Consider the following 14709-nt stretch of genomic DNA (forward strand, 5'->3'; position numbering starts at 1 on the left):
CTGGCATACAGTACAGTAGTAGGGTGGAGTGACTTACCAAGCACGCGCCTGTCTCCTGGTCACAGCCGCTGGCGTGGCCGTTACAGTCGCACCTCTCACAGGTACCCAGGTAGAGCCCAGAGCCTGTACGGGTGTAGCCCACGTCACACTCCTGTATAGAAACAGACATGGAAGGAAAGACATGGAAAAACCCCTCAGGCCATGTAGTGATAGAAATGTATACAGTACAGTAGATTGTCTTGTTGCTCCATTACAACATGCTCTAAGAATTCAACTCTGTGTTTCTTTCCAAGATGTCTACTGTGCCATGAAACAAAGTGATGGAGCTTTACGACTAGGAGAGGTAACAGAGGAACAGCTATTGTATTGGTTGTTCTTGTGTCATCAGGATAACGTTTATGTGGTGTGTGTGTGTGTGTGTGTGTGTGTGTGTGTGTGTGTGTGTGTGTGTGTGTAAAGTACCTGGCATGATGGTCCTTTGTAGCCTTGGGGACAAGCACACTCCTCCACTTCAAGGGCACGTTCATTGCCTGTGGAGCGTGGCACTGCAATGTCCATTCGGATGTCTGAAAGACTGGACAACAGACAACAACACAGGTGAGATAACAACAACAACAACAACAACAACAACATCAGCCACATGGTCTTTCCAGTAAGTGTCCTAAATGATTCTTTAGAATCATCATTATGTGGTAAACTACAGCTGATTTGAGATACTACTCAATATGTCTTCCTTCTCCTACCGACACTAGAGTTGACTAGAGGTAGATCTCAATAGTACACGTAGTCTGGCCCTCTCTTACCTGGTCTCAGCCATGTTGTCAGCGTAGGTGGCTCTGATCATGAAGACAGTAGTATCAGCCAAGGCCATGAGGAGGTGCTCACGAGTACAGGGCTGTCCATCGGCACGCCTCCATGCAGACTGGTAGGAGAAAACACAGGGAGAGACAGAGAAATGAAGCTCAGTGTAAAGTTCTGCCTAGGCAAAGTCAGGATTAGAGCTGGCCTCCTGTAGCTCAGTTGGTAGAGCATGGTGCTTGCAACGCCAGGGTTGTGGGTTCGTTTCCCACGGGGGGCCAGTATGAAAAAAAGTATGAAAAATGTATGCACTCACGTCGCTCTGGATAAGAACGTCTGCTAAATGACTAAAATGTAAAAAAAATGGATTATATCCAAGAATAGGATTGGGATTAGCAATGGAGTTAATGGTCATCTAATTACGTAATCTAAACAAAATCATCCACAAAGACAACATTGTATTACATCTTAATGTTAAGATAACAAACTGTTTATTATCAGTTTTTCTTTTAAATACGCACACACACACACACACACACACACACACACACACACACACACACACACACACACACACACACACAGTGACACACACCTCTCTGAAGGTGACAGTGACGGTGGCGGGTACGCGGGGGAGGGGCTTTGTCTGGGAGAAGTGTTCCAGGAAGATGCCGTTGCCTTGGAGAACCACATCCGGCTGTCCGTCAATCACCAGGGAGCGTTGCCGGGGCTCATAGCGCACAGTGTAGCGCAGCTCTCCGCCATAGGCTGTCACCTGGCAACAACATGTCAGATGTCAGAGAGAAACGTTCTCCACTCGATGGTGGAAAGGTATTTCACCCCATAAGGCTAGCTGGGTCATGGATCATCATGATGACATGTGCATGACCATGAACCAGAAGTAGAGAGCTTCTCTTTGTTTATGTTAAGCCTTTATGTTGAGAGAGCATGTGGACGGTGAAATCTAGCCTGACCACATTTATTTCACACCTTGCTTCCAGAGGGAAGACTACTAAGTCAAAATACGGTGGATGACAGTTTCTCCTGTCCCCATGATCTAGTGGAGAAATAAAGTGTCATAAAGACGCCACTCATCTCCCCCACCCCCCACCCTCTACCCTTGTCTCCCCCCTCTCATCTAGTCTCCTCCATATCACCTTGTCCCTCCGCTCTCTACTTGTCTCCCCCATCTCCCCCGTCATCCCCCTCTCTTCCCCCTGTAACCCGTGTCTCCCTCCTCTCCCCCAGTCCCCTCTCTTCCCCCTCTAACCTGTCTCCCTCCTCTCCCCTAGTCCCCTCTCTCCTTCCTCTCCCTCTGTCTCCCCCCTCTCCCCTAGTCCCCTCTCTCCTTCCTCTCCCTGTCTCCCTCCTCTCTCCTAGTCCCCTCTCTCCTTCCTCTCCCTGTCTCCCCCCTCTCCCCTAGTCCCCTCTCTCCTTCCTCTCCCTCTGTCTCCCTCCTCTCCCCTAGTCCCCTCTCTCCTTCCTCTCCCTCTGTCTCCCCCCTCTCCCCTAGTCCCCTCTCTTCCCCCTCTAACCTGTATCCCCCCTCTCTCCCTAGTCCCCTCTCTCCTTCCTCTCCATCTGTCTCCCTCCTCTCCCCTAATCCCCTCTCTACCTCTGTCTCCCCCCTCTCTCCTAGTCCCCTCTCTCCTTCCTCTCCCTCTGTCTCCCCCCTCTCTCCTAGTCCCCTCTCTCCTTCCTCTCCCTCCGTCTCCCCCCTCTCTCCTAGTCCCCTCTCTCCTTCCTCTCCCTCTGTCTCCCCCCTCTCTCCTAGTCCCCTCTCTCCTTCCTCTCCCTCTCTCTCCCCCCTCTCACCTTGTCTCCTCTGAAGCCGTCTGGTAGGACCCAGTAGTAGATGTCTTTGGGGATGTCAGAGAAGGAGCGGTACGCCACCTCTGAGGAGCCTTTCTGGGTGATACCATCTGTGATAGTCCTGGAGTTAGCACTGTTGGAGAGGGAGAACAGCTGCCCATTCACACCACCACGGACCTGGGGGATACAAACAGCCACACTTTAGATACAACGTCTTTGTGTCTTCTCAGTCCTCAAGAGTCCAAGCGAATAGGGCTCAAGTGCACTTAAGCCAGACTCAATGCACTGCTGTGGTTTAGGATGTGCTTGACCATTCCTTGTATTTTGTGATGTCTTACGTGCCCTATAGAAGTAGTGTGTATTGGTATTAGTACGGCCAGGCCACTGACCTGGTCTCGGCTCCAGGTGGAGCTGGCACACTGCCTGGTGACGCCCATACAGAAGCACTGCAGACAGCCCTCTGGGTTGTCCTCTGTCAGGTGGAAGGAGCCGCTCTTACACTCGTCACACTGCGACCCCACCACGTTGGACTGCAACACAACACACGCACACATACACACACACACACACACACACACACCAGACACACATCTGTCATGCATCCGACTCACTGACTGACTGACTGGCTGGCTCATCATAAAAGATGATCATATAATAATGGCAGTAAGACCTAGACAGGTCCAAGTTTATGACCAGGGGTCTCCAACAGGTTGATCATATAATAATGGCAGTAAGACCTAGACAGGTCCAAGTTTATGACCAGAGGTCTCCAACAGGTTGATCGTATAATAATGGCAGTAAGACCTAGACAGGTCCAAGTTTATGACCAGGGGTCTCCAACAGGTTGATCGTATAATAATGGCAGTAAGACCTAGACAGGTCCAAGTTTATGACCAGGGGTCTCCAACAGGTTGATCTCGAGCTACCAGTAGTAGTTCACAGCCCAGCTGAGTAGCTCACCAAACAATTCTTAAAATACATGTAATTGGCACGTGTTCCACCGCAAACTGTGATAAACAAATCTCACTGGTATCAGACACCGCAAGCTCCCAGCTACTATCTAATCAACGCAACATTTACATTATACCACCCCTGGTTAGCCACTATTGGCTTAAAAAGCCAAACCTAACACAATATCTGCCAATTCATTTCCATCAATATAGCCCCTGTCTGTCTGTGTGGTGTGGGCGTTTGTCTATCACTGTGTGTAGCCATGTGATAACCGTTTTGTGGGTTGACAGAAATACTTTCCCCAAAACCTTCTCAATTAAATGTTAACTGCAAAGTAGGCTTACTTGGCAGAAATATACAGTGGGGAAAAAAAGTATTTAGTCAGCCACCAATTGTGCAAGTTCTCCCACTTAAAAAGATGAGAGAGGCCTGTAATTTTCATCATAGGTACACGTCAACTATGACAGACAAAATTAGAAAAAAAAATCCAGAAAATCACATTGTAGGATTTTTTATGGATTTATTTGCAAATTATGGTGGAAAATAAGTATTTGGTCAATAACAAAAGTTTCTCAATACTTTGTTATATACCCTTTGTTGGCAATGACACAGGTCAAACGTTTTCTGTAAGTCTTCATAAGGTTTTCACACACTGTTGCTGGTATTTTGGCCCATTCCTCCATGCAGATCTCCTCTAGAGCAGTGATGTTTTGGGGCTGTCACTGGGCAACACAGACTTTCAACTCCCTCCAAAGATTTTCTATGGGGTTGAGATCTGGAGACTGGCTAGCCCACTCCAGGACCTTGAAATGCTTCTTACGAAGCCACTCCTTCGTTGCCCGGGCGGTGTGTTTGGGATCATTGTCATGCTGAAAGACCCAGCCACGTTTCATCTTCAATGCCCTTGCTGATGGAAGGAGGTTTTCACTCAAAATCTCACGATACATGGCCCCATTCATTCTTTCCTTTACACGGATCAGTCGTCCTTGTCCCTTTGCAGAAAAACAGCCCCAAAGCATGATGTTTCCACCCCCATGCTTCACAGTAGGTATGGTGTTCTTTGGATGCAACTCAGCATTCTTTGTCCTCCAAACACGACGAGTTGAGTTTTTACCAAAAAGTTCTATTTTGGTTTCATCTGACCATATGACATTCTCCCAATCCTCTTCTGGATCATCCAAATGCACTCTAGCAAACTTCAGACGGGCCTGGACATGTACTGGCTTAAGCAGGGGGACACGTCTGGCACTGCAGGATTTGAGTCCCTGGCGGCGTAGTGTGTTACTGATGGTAGGCTTTGTTACTTTGGTCCCAGCTCTCTGCAGGTCATTCACTAGGTCCCCCCATGTGGTTCTGGGATTTTTGCTCACCGTTCTTGTGATCATTTTGACCCCACGGGGTGAGATCTTGCGTGGAGCCCCAGATCGAGGGAGATTATCAGTGGTCTTGTATGTCTTCCATTTCCTAATAATTGCTCCCACAGTTGATTTCTTCAAACCAAGCTACTTACCTATTGCAGATTCAGTCTTCCCAGTCTGGTGCAGGTCTACAATTTTGTTTCTGGTGTCCTTTGACAGCTCTTTGGTGTTGGCCATAGTGGAGTTTGGAGTGTGACTGTTTGAGGTTGTGGACAGGTGTCTTTTATACTGATAACAAGTTCAAACAGGTGCCATTAATGCAGGTAACGAGTGGAGGACAGAGGAGCCTCTTAAAGAAGAAGTTACAGGTCTGTGAGAGCCAGAAATCTTGCTTGTTTGTAGGTGACCAAATACTTATTTTCCACCATAATTTGCAAATAAATTCATTAAAAATCCTACAATGTGATTTTCTGGATTTTTTTTTCTCAATTTGTCTGTCATAGTTGACGTGTACCTATGATGAAAATTACAGGCCTCTCTCATCTTTTTAAGTGGGAGAACTTGCACAATTGGTGGCTGACTAAATACTTTTTTTCCCCACTGTATAATGAGTAAGTATATCATTTGTATCTATTATTCGCTAACTTTTCCATGAAAAGCAGTACGGAACCATCGCTAGGCCGGCACATTCCTCACTCGCTAGATGCGCAATTAAAGGGCCAGATGCTCAACTAAAGGGGAATTGCACAAAAAAATAAACGTGTTTGTTTTCTTCCAGACCTTCTGATGTGATTTAAGCATTGACATGGACTCAGAACATTCAATTGAGTTGTTTCTCTATGAACAATTGTAATTTTGAGAGTTAAAAAATATGTATAATCAAAAACCAGGGAAATTTCAACTGACAAAACATAATATGGGAAAATATAAAACAACATTTTTGAAAAGAATCATAGATTTTACAGGGCCCCCTTCCAGTTGGTTATTAACCATTATTTGACCAGGTATATTGACAGAAAACATACTGCACTACTTTCCCTTGGACACTGTGGAACTGGGCAAGAGTTGCAGGGGAGAGGAGAAGAGAAGAACATGCCTATTTAAAAGCTAGAAAAAAATGTGTAGCTCATGACACGTTTCATTTTTTAAAAGTAGCTCTCATGCTAGAAAAGATAGGAGACCCCTGGACTAGACAATGGAGTTAAACTGTTGGTGATTGAGTGTAATTTTTTACTACAGCATATCTAAACTCCTAAATCTAATCTAAAGCCCTATTCATAACTATGGTCGTAAGAATTAAGTACAGTAAGTCAAAGCAGCGTAGTATGTTACCTTGCAGGTGCATGGTCTGCTGTTGGAGTTCACTGTTCCTCTGCTATCACACTTTGAGTTTGCTGAAGGAGGGAAGGGAGTGAGGGGGAGGGAGGCAGGGAGGGAGGGGAGGGAGTGAGGGATGGAGGGGAGAGAGGGGGAGGGAGGGAGGCGAGGGAGGGAGGGAGGGAGGGAGGGAGGGAGGGAGGGAGGGAGGGAGGGCGGGCGGGGACATATGGATATGGATCAGTACCTGGGAGTGCTCCACCAACTCCAACCCCTCCACAACCATTCAACATACCAGGCTGATGATGACACCCCCCTCAGCAGGTATGACTGATGTTAATACAGAGGGTCTTAAAGGTAAAGCAGGACATAAAGCATGGCATGCACTAGAGCTAAAACCAATCATATACAGTCGTGGTCAAAAGTTTTGAGAATAACACAAGTATTGGTCTTCACAAAGTTCGCTGCTTCAGTGTTATGAGATATTTTTGTCAGATGTTACTATGGTATACTGAAGTATAATTACAAGTATTCCATACGTGTCAAAGGCTTTTATTGACAATTACATTAACTTTATGCAAAGAGTCAATATTTGCAGTGTTGACCCTTCTTTTTCAAGACCTCTGCAATCCGCCCTGGCATGCTGTCAATTAACTTCTGGGCCACATCCTGACTGATGGCAGCCCATTCTTGCATAATCAATGCTTGGAGTTTGTCAGAATTTGTGGGGTTTTGTTTGTCCACCCGCCTCTTGAGGATCGACCACAAGTTCTCAATTGGATTAAGGTCTGGGGAGTTTCCTGGCCATGGACCCAAAATGTCGATGTTTTCTTCCCCGAGCCACTTAGTTATCACTTTTGCCTTATGGCAAGGTGCTCCATCATGCTGGAAAAGGCATTGGTCGTCACCAAACTGTTCTTGGATGGTTGGGAGAAGTTGCTCTCAGAGGATGTGTTGGTACCATTCTTTATTCATGGCTGTGTTCTTAGGCAAAATTGTGAGTGAGCCCACTCCCTTGGCTGAGAAGCAACCCCACACATGAATGGTCTCAGGATGCTTTACTGTTGGCATGACACAGGACTGATGGTAGCGCTCACCTTGTCTTCTCCGGACAAGGTGTTTTCCGGATGCCCCAAACAATCGGAAAGGGGATTCATCAGAGAAAATGTCTTTACCCCAGTCCTCAGCAGTCCCTGTACCTTTTGCAGAATATGTCCCTGATGTTTTTCCTGGAGAGAAGTGGCTTCTTTGCTGCCCTTCTTGACACCAGGCCATCCTCGAAAAGTCTTCGCCTCACCTGCTGCCATTCCTGAGCAAGCTCTGCACTGGTGGTGCCCCGATCCCGCAGCTGAATCAACTTTAGGAGACGGTCCTGGCGCTCGCTGGACTTTCTTGGGCGCCCTGACGCCTTCTTCACAACAATTGAACCTCTCTCCTTGAAGTTCTTGATGATCCGATAAATGGTTGATTTAGATGCAATCTTACTAGCAGCAATATCCTTGCCTGTGAAGTCCTTTTTGTGCAAAGCAATGATGACGACACGTGTTTCCTTGCAGGTAACCATGGTTAACAGAGGAAGAACAATGATTTCAAGCACCACCCTCATTTTAAAGCTTCCAGTCTGTTATTCTAACACAATCAGCATGACAGAGTGATCTCCAGCCTTGTCCTCGTCAACACTCTCACCTGTGTTAACGAGAGAATCACTGACATGATGGCAGCTGGTCCTTTTGTGGCAGTGCTGAAATGCAGTGGAAATGTTTTTGGGGGATTAAGTTCATTTTCATGGCAAAGAGGGACTTTGCAATTAATTGCAATTAATCTGATCACTCTTCATCACTCTTCATTCTGGAGTATATGCAAATTGCCATCATCAAAACTGAGGCAGCAGACTTTGTGAAAATTAGTTTTTGTGTCATTCTCAAAACTTTTGACCACGACTGTACTGTACACATGGCTCTGGGTAAAACAATACAAATAAAACATTTTCCTGGCACTTTCAAGCCTAAAAACATTTCCATCCCGATACTGATGTAAAAGAGAACACTCACTGTTTGGAAAACATTTGCCATTTGGCTGTAGCGGGTTACCCTGGTACCCAGGTGCACACCTATGAAGAAAAAAATACCCATAAACATCTTCATCTTTTATAACTATCCTTTATAACTAACTATTCCATATACAGTAAAGCTGTCATTGATTTAAAGACAGTGCAGATGTAAAGGGGTGTGATGTCATTTGTGACTCCCTTACTTTTCACAGCGGCGGCCGGTGTAGCCTGGTTTGCAGGCGTCGCACGTGGCCTGAGAGTCATGGTCCAGGAAGCAGGTGTCGGAGAACCTGGGAGTCACAAACAAATCACAGGAGTAGAGTGTTAGCTACATTAATATGTACATTAGCTGCCAGTTAATGGGTAGCAACACAGGTCACAAGGTGACAACACCAGCAATGAATGAATAAGCCCAGTGTTCTTCTGGAGAATCCAGTGACGCCACCCAACAGAGACGTCAACCTGCTGTGTGAAAAAGCTCTTTCCATCCATGTCTCTGTCTGTCACTCAGGGTGTATGTGTGTGTGTGTGTGTGTGTGTGTGTGTGTGTGTGTGTGTGTAACAGACTGTGTGTGTGTGTGTGTGTGTGTGTGTGTGTGTGTGTGTGTGTGTGTGTGTGTGTGTGTGTGTGTGTGTGTGTGTGTGTGTGTGTGTGTGTGTGTGTGTGTGTGTGTGTGTGTGTTTGTGTAGGTGTGTGGTGGCCCCTCACCGGCGGGACGTCTCGGTGTATGGGCATGGACAGGGCTTGCAGTCATCGGGGCGACCTCGTCTGGGGTCACCGAAGTAGCCTGGTCTGCACTTGTCACACTGAGGACCTTCAGTGTTGTGCTGGCAGCTCTGAGGAAGGGAGAGGAACGTAATTCAGTTACTACCTCTATATTATGTACATTTGTCAATACATTCCTTAAAGAGCGGCTGAACTTATCAATTCCGCATGTTTTTCTGCTGCTCATTAAGAAAAACAAGATTTGAGTTTTAGGGGTGTTGTTCAATGGGGGTGTGTTATGTTCGCTTTATTGTACTGTAGTATCTGAGGAATTATGACTTTGCTAACGTTTTCAAATGGAACCTGAGAGGAGGTTTATTCAGCTTAGAGGGAGCATCTGGGGAGTAGTTTTAGGGGGACACCCCATAGAACAGAGGAAGTCTGTTGTGTGGAGACAGGGGATTGGTTGGTAGGAAGAAACACCAATATCAGATTACATAGGATATATACCACAGTTAGGACAAAGGAAGACAGAATAATCATATTTGAGATGGGGCGATTATTCTCCAGATATCTGCAGGTATCTGTAAATCGACGCTGTAACCCTTTGTTATGAATAAACCTTTATGATGAAATTACAGCGTCAGCGGTTCTCCTTGGTCTCACAGCATAATTAGCAACGTTTTCTCGACACAACAGTACCCTGGCAGTTACTGTTGTTTGTCCCTCTTGAGTCACCATAGCAACAACATAGCCACTACCACTTCCTTAAAATAGTCAGAATTAATCTAAGATAAATAAAAAAATCTGTAATTAATTTTGACGTTTTTGCAGAGGAGGTCTTAGGTCGCGCAGGTGTTTGGTACAGTATTTCTAAAGTTAAAAAAATAGCATGAAAAAGTGCTGTTTCATAGCGAATCATGTTACAGAACAGGTCGCGGCCAGACACAAGACACTCGCAAATGGGTTTTTGAATTTTGGAATATTGACAAGTGACAGTTGGGATGCAAGTGCGCATCGTCTCAATTCTTATTTTGCCCAAAACAGTGGCAGGCTGGAGTGATCACTATCAAACATATCAGCAAGAGGCTGGGCAGGTCTGTGTCATTGTCTGGAGGTTCACTGCTATGATTGGATAGAGCGTATCAGCGCAGCTGTATATCAGTGCATGATAATTCTCCCTAGGCGTTACCATCCCGTGTTAGTGGGCAAGTGGGCATGATTGTAATCCTAACCCAACCCGTCATGTAAGTCGTGACGACCTCAGTTACACAAACCTCACAAAACTCAGTTTTGTAATATACTGACTTTATGATAAAAATGATCCTACTTGCATTTTTACTATACATTTTGTAAGAATTTGTATACACATTCTCAACACTTAGAACATATTTGTTTACCGCTAAAATACATAGAGGTTAATACAAGTTTATAATAGTATAATAATAACATTATGTTGTAAGGAGTTCTCACCAGACAGTGTCCACTGATGGGGTCACAGGCGCTGGCATGTCCATTACAGTTACATCCAGCACAGGATCCCAGGAAGTTCCCTCCAGACACACGCTCAAAGCCAGTGGAGCACTGTTCACAGGACAGTCCTGAGTAGCCAGGGGGACACCTGGGAGAGACAGACCCACACCATAGAAGCCATTACAACTGAAACTCTCCTACATTTCAAACACAATACAATGCATTGCAACTTTATTTACAATATATCTACAGTTGCAGGCACAAAAAAATGTCTAAGTGCTCAACCTTTTTTGTAGGGATAGTTTGTCACAAAAACCAGTACCACGGTTTAAGTAACTTTTTAGTGCCTGCAACTCTACGGGGCGATAACAAACTACATCCAATCTAAATCCCAACCTCAGCTGAAGTCAGTCTATGGGATCTCACCTGCACTCCTCCACATCCTTGGCATTTCCCTGGATGTTGTACTCCACGGTGGTGGTGTCCATGACGATGTCGCTGAGCGCCACGCTCACCATGTGGTTGTCGTAGACGGTGCGGATGCTGATGGTCTCCAGGCTGGCCAGGGTCATCATCAGGTCCTCACGGGACACCTGGCGACCCGACGAGTGCTGCCAGTTCTCCTACAACAACACATACCAACCATGTAAGATCAGACACTCAACCTATGCATGTTAGGCCTAGACAAGTACATTTTAGCCACTGATCATATACTTTACATTAAAGGCCTAGATGGCTTCATCTTAACAACTGATCATATACTTTACATTAAAGGCCTAGATGGCTTCATCTTAACAACTGATTATATACAAAATGGCTAGACTAGTACATCTCAGCCACTGACCCCATATAGGCTATGTAAGACCTACAAAAGGGTTCCAAAATGGTTATTTGGCTGTCCCCATAGGAGAACCCTTTTTGGTTCCAGGTAGAACCCTTTTTGATTCTAGGTAGAACCCTCTTTAAAAAGGTTATTCAAAGGGTTTTCCTATGGGGACAGCCGAAGAACCCTTTAAGGTTCTAAATAGCACCTTTTTTTCAAAGAGTGTAGAGACAGGTGCATTGTTTTACTAAAAAGGAAGAAGAGGGATAGGAAGGAAACAAAGTGAGGTAGATATGTTGTTGTGATTGACAGATGGACAGAGACCCACCTCAGTGAATTTGATCTCCTTCTTGTTGATCACCCTGGAGGGGGTGGGGTTGCCCCTGCGGTAGACCAGTCTCTGACCGTTCCCTGTCAGAATCACGTCTGGTTTCTCCTCAGGCTCAGTCTCCCCGCGGGCCAGCGTGTAACGCACCTTGTACTTCAGTAAGCCTCCATAGGAGTCAATCTAAATAGACATACAGTCTCTGTATTAATCGTTATATAACTCTGACAAAACTCTGACGAAGGCAGTGAGGCTGAAACAGATTATTTTCAAAAGCAGTGTGGGGGAGCTTCTTTCATTTTAATATGACTTAAAGATTTATTGGGCACTTTCTGAAGCAACCCTCAGATGTGCAAGTTAATTTCATTTATAATTCATATCACTTCAAATAGGAGTTATCTTGCTAGTATAAGCTCATTTCAACATGGCGTCACATTGAGCCATAGGAGAAATGGAGAGCAGGAGAGATGCTGCACCTTGTTGCCCAGGAACTGGCGGGGAAGCGTCCAATAGGAGTCCAGGATGAGGAAGCGTCGTGATAGGTCGACCAGCTGGAACTCCTCCTCTTCAGGGTTGATAAGGAGCTGAGTGGAGGAGAGAGGAGGGGTGCCTGGTCTAGAGGGGTACGTCACGTTCACTCCTAGAGTTAGGGAAGGAGGCAGGGTGTTATGGAGGGAGGCAAGGAGAGAGACATATTTTACATTTTAGTCATTTAGCATTTAATGCATACATTATTTTTTGTATTTTTCATACTGGCCCCCCGTGGGAATATAACCCACAACCCTGGCGTTGCAAACGCCATGCTCTACCAACTGAGCTACATCCCTGCCGGCCATTCCCTCCCCTACCCTGGACGACGCTGGGCCAATTGTGCGCCACCCCATGGGTCTCCCGGTCGCGGCCGGCTACGACAGAGCCTGGATTCGAACCAGGATCTCTGCGCCACTCGGGAGGTGACGAAGTATGAAGTAAGAGAGAGTTTTATCATACCAGTAATGACATTCATATTATGCATGTATAAACAAAAATGTAATGCTTAAATCGTTTTTTAAAGTTCAGTTCAATCAATTACAAATGTATTGTCTTTTTCACTAAATATTTAGGAACGTAAAAATTACATCAACTTTGTCATGTGTATTTGATACAGGCATTTGTATTTAGTGTGGTCCAGGTACCTTTGAAGTCGTCCTCGTCAGTGAAGCGCAGATTGATCTGGTTGCGGTAGCGGCCGGTGTTCCCACAGTTCTTGGTGATGCCGAAGCAGAAGCAGGAGATACAACGTCCCTCCACGCTGAAGTGACCGTCTGGACAGTTTCCTGGTGACGATGACAGAGAGGATGACAAAACTGGACGAAAGGACAGCACGGTGCAAATAGGCCACATAGAACAGACAGACATAGAACAGACAGACATAGAACAGACAGACATAGAACAGACAGACATAGAACAGACAGACATAGAACAGACAGACATAGAACAGGCAAATAGGTGCAGACAGACATCGGACATTTTAGGCATTTCATATACTCACACTGCCGTTATTTTCTTATACAAAATAATGTAATGAAATAGCCTTTAAAATAATCTAGCTAATCCCAGAGGAGAGTAGTATACAAACAGTGTACCTGATTCCCATTATAGGGCTGACCCGAATCTTACCATGCTGGCTCTGATATTTTATTTTCCAATTGACCTTTCTAGCATGGTTTCAGCAGCTATGGTGGAACCATGCATAACCAGGCCAGCTCAGTCCAGTTTGGCTTGTTTTGGTCTTATATTGTGAATTAGCCTATCCAGTACATACCTGGTTTCTGTATGAGGCTGAGCACCCCGTCAGGGATACCAAACACCAGGCCCTTGGCGTTGATGGCCTCACAGGTGTACGCCCCCTGGTCCGCCTCCTTTACATCACGGATGGTCAGGGTGCCACCCCCATTCTCACTGGTCATTGAGATTCTAGGAAGGCAGATACATACAGATGTAGGATCTTAATTTGATCACCCTGTTGCAGAATAACTTTCCTGCAATGCAGGACATTTAAAACTTGTAGTGTATTTGAGGTTTAAGAAGGCTTCTGAAATTCGTTATTTCCACTTTGAAATTTCAGACTTGATTTTCCCTTACGGAAAATGTATCAACCCCTACCAAAATGTCAATTAATTATAATCCACATAATAATTCACATTTCCTGTTGCTGCAGGATAATTTTCCTGCTGTAGCAAACAGGCTCAAATTAAGGCTGTTGTTGGCTAATATCCACTTCCCGACGTACCAGTAAGCCTTGAGCTAGCCGCAAGCCAGGCCCATCTCCCGGCTATCTACCTCTCTGTCAACCTGACGGGACCTCCTAGTGTCGACACGGAGCCCCGCCGATCCATCACGTCTGGTCTGTTGACGTAATCGTCTGATGTGGTTTCAACAGGCTTCCCGTTGCGACGACCACGAAGATCCATCTGCCAGCCCCGGCCCGCTAGCACGCGCAATCAACAGCCGTGCCTCCTGCTCGCCTGTGCTTTAGCAGCCTACGATCTGCTCCCGGACATACTTAGTGCTGTTCACTGGACCTTATGATCACTCAGCTACACAGCTAATGCCTGCTGGACTGTTCCTTTACACGGTATCCCATCCTGTTTATCTGTTTAGCCTCAGCTCAAACTTTCGTCGCCATTACCAGTGGTTGTCTTCTCGAATAACACCTGTGATTGCGTTATGCCTCTCTCCCATGTCAATATGCCTTGCCTATTTCTGTTTGGGTTAGTTCTTATTATACAATTTCACTGTAGAGCCCCAAGTTCAGCTCAACCAGCCTCAGAGAGCTCCTTTGTCCCACCCCCCATTCACGCGGAGACCGGCTCAATCGGTACCTCGAGTGATGTTATCGCTTTCATAGTTACCCAATGCTTATGTGTACCTCCACTGTACTCATATCCTTATCTGTACATAATGCCCTGAATCTATTCTACAACACCCGGAAATCTGCCCCCTTTCTCTGTACCCAACGCACTAGAAGACCAGTTCTTAAAGCCTTTAGCCGTAACCTTATTCTATTCCTCCTCTGTTCCTCTGGTGATGTAGAGGTTAACCCAGGCCCTGTAG

General features: G+C 45.9%; 1 protein-coding gene across 1 annotated transcript in view; it reads right to left on the reverse strand.

Moving 5' to 3' along the window:
* Nucleotides 1–14709, reverse strand: part of hspg2 (heparan sulfate proteoglycan 2) — a 188450-nt gene that overhangs the window by 66356 nt on the left and 107385 nt on the right. The window contains exons 12-27 of the mRNA XM_084184593.1: nucleotides 13418–13569; nucleotides 12789–12929; nucleotides 12090–12253; nucleotides 11617–11796; nucleotides 10892–11088; nucleotides 10466–10613; nucleotides 8996–9123; nucleotides 8490–8576; nucleotides 8288–8346; nucleotides 6252–6313; nucleotides 3000–3140; nucleotides 2614–2787; nucleotides 1394–1573; nucleotides 804–922; nucleotides 463–574; nucleotides 38–151 (exon numbers count right to left, since the gene is read on the reverse strand). Coding sequence (XP_084040719.1) covers nucleotides 38–151; nucleotides 463–574; nucleotides 804–922; nucleotides 1394–1573; nucleotides 2614–2787; nucleotides 3000–3140; nucleotides 6252–6313; nucleotides 8288–8346; nucleotides 8490–8576; nucleotides 8996–9123; nucleotides 10466–10613; nucleotides 10892–11088; nucleotides 11617–11796; nucleotides 12090–12253; nucleotides 12789–12929; nucleotides 13418–13569 — 2158 coding nt within the window. The remainder of the gene's footprint in view (nucleotides 1–37; nucleotides 152–462; nucleotides 575–803; nucleotides 923–1393; nucleotides 1574–2613; nucleotides 2788–2999; nucleotides 3141–6251; nucleotides 6314–8287; nucleotides 8347–8489; nucleotides 8577–8995; nucleotides 9124–10465; nucleotides 10614–10891; nucleotides 11089–11616; nucleotides 11797–12089; nucleotides 12254–12788; nucleotides 12930–13417; nucleotides 13570–14709) is intronic.

The sequence above is a fragment of the Coregonus lavaretus genome (genome assembly GCF_964263955.1).
Source record: "Coregonus lavaretus genome assembly, chromosome: 20".
Taxonomy (NCBI): Eukaryota; Metazoa; Chordata; class Actinopteri; order Salmoniformes; family Salmonidae; genus Coregonus; species Coregonus lavaretus.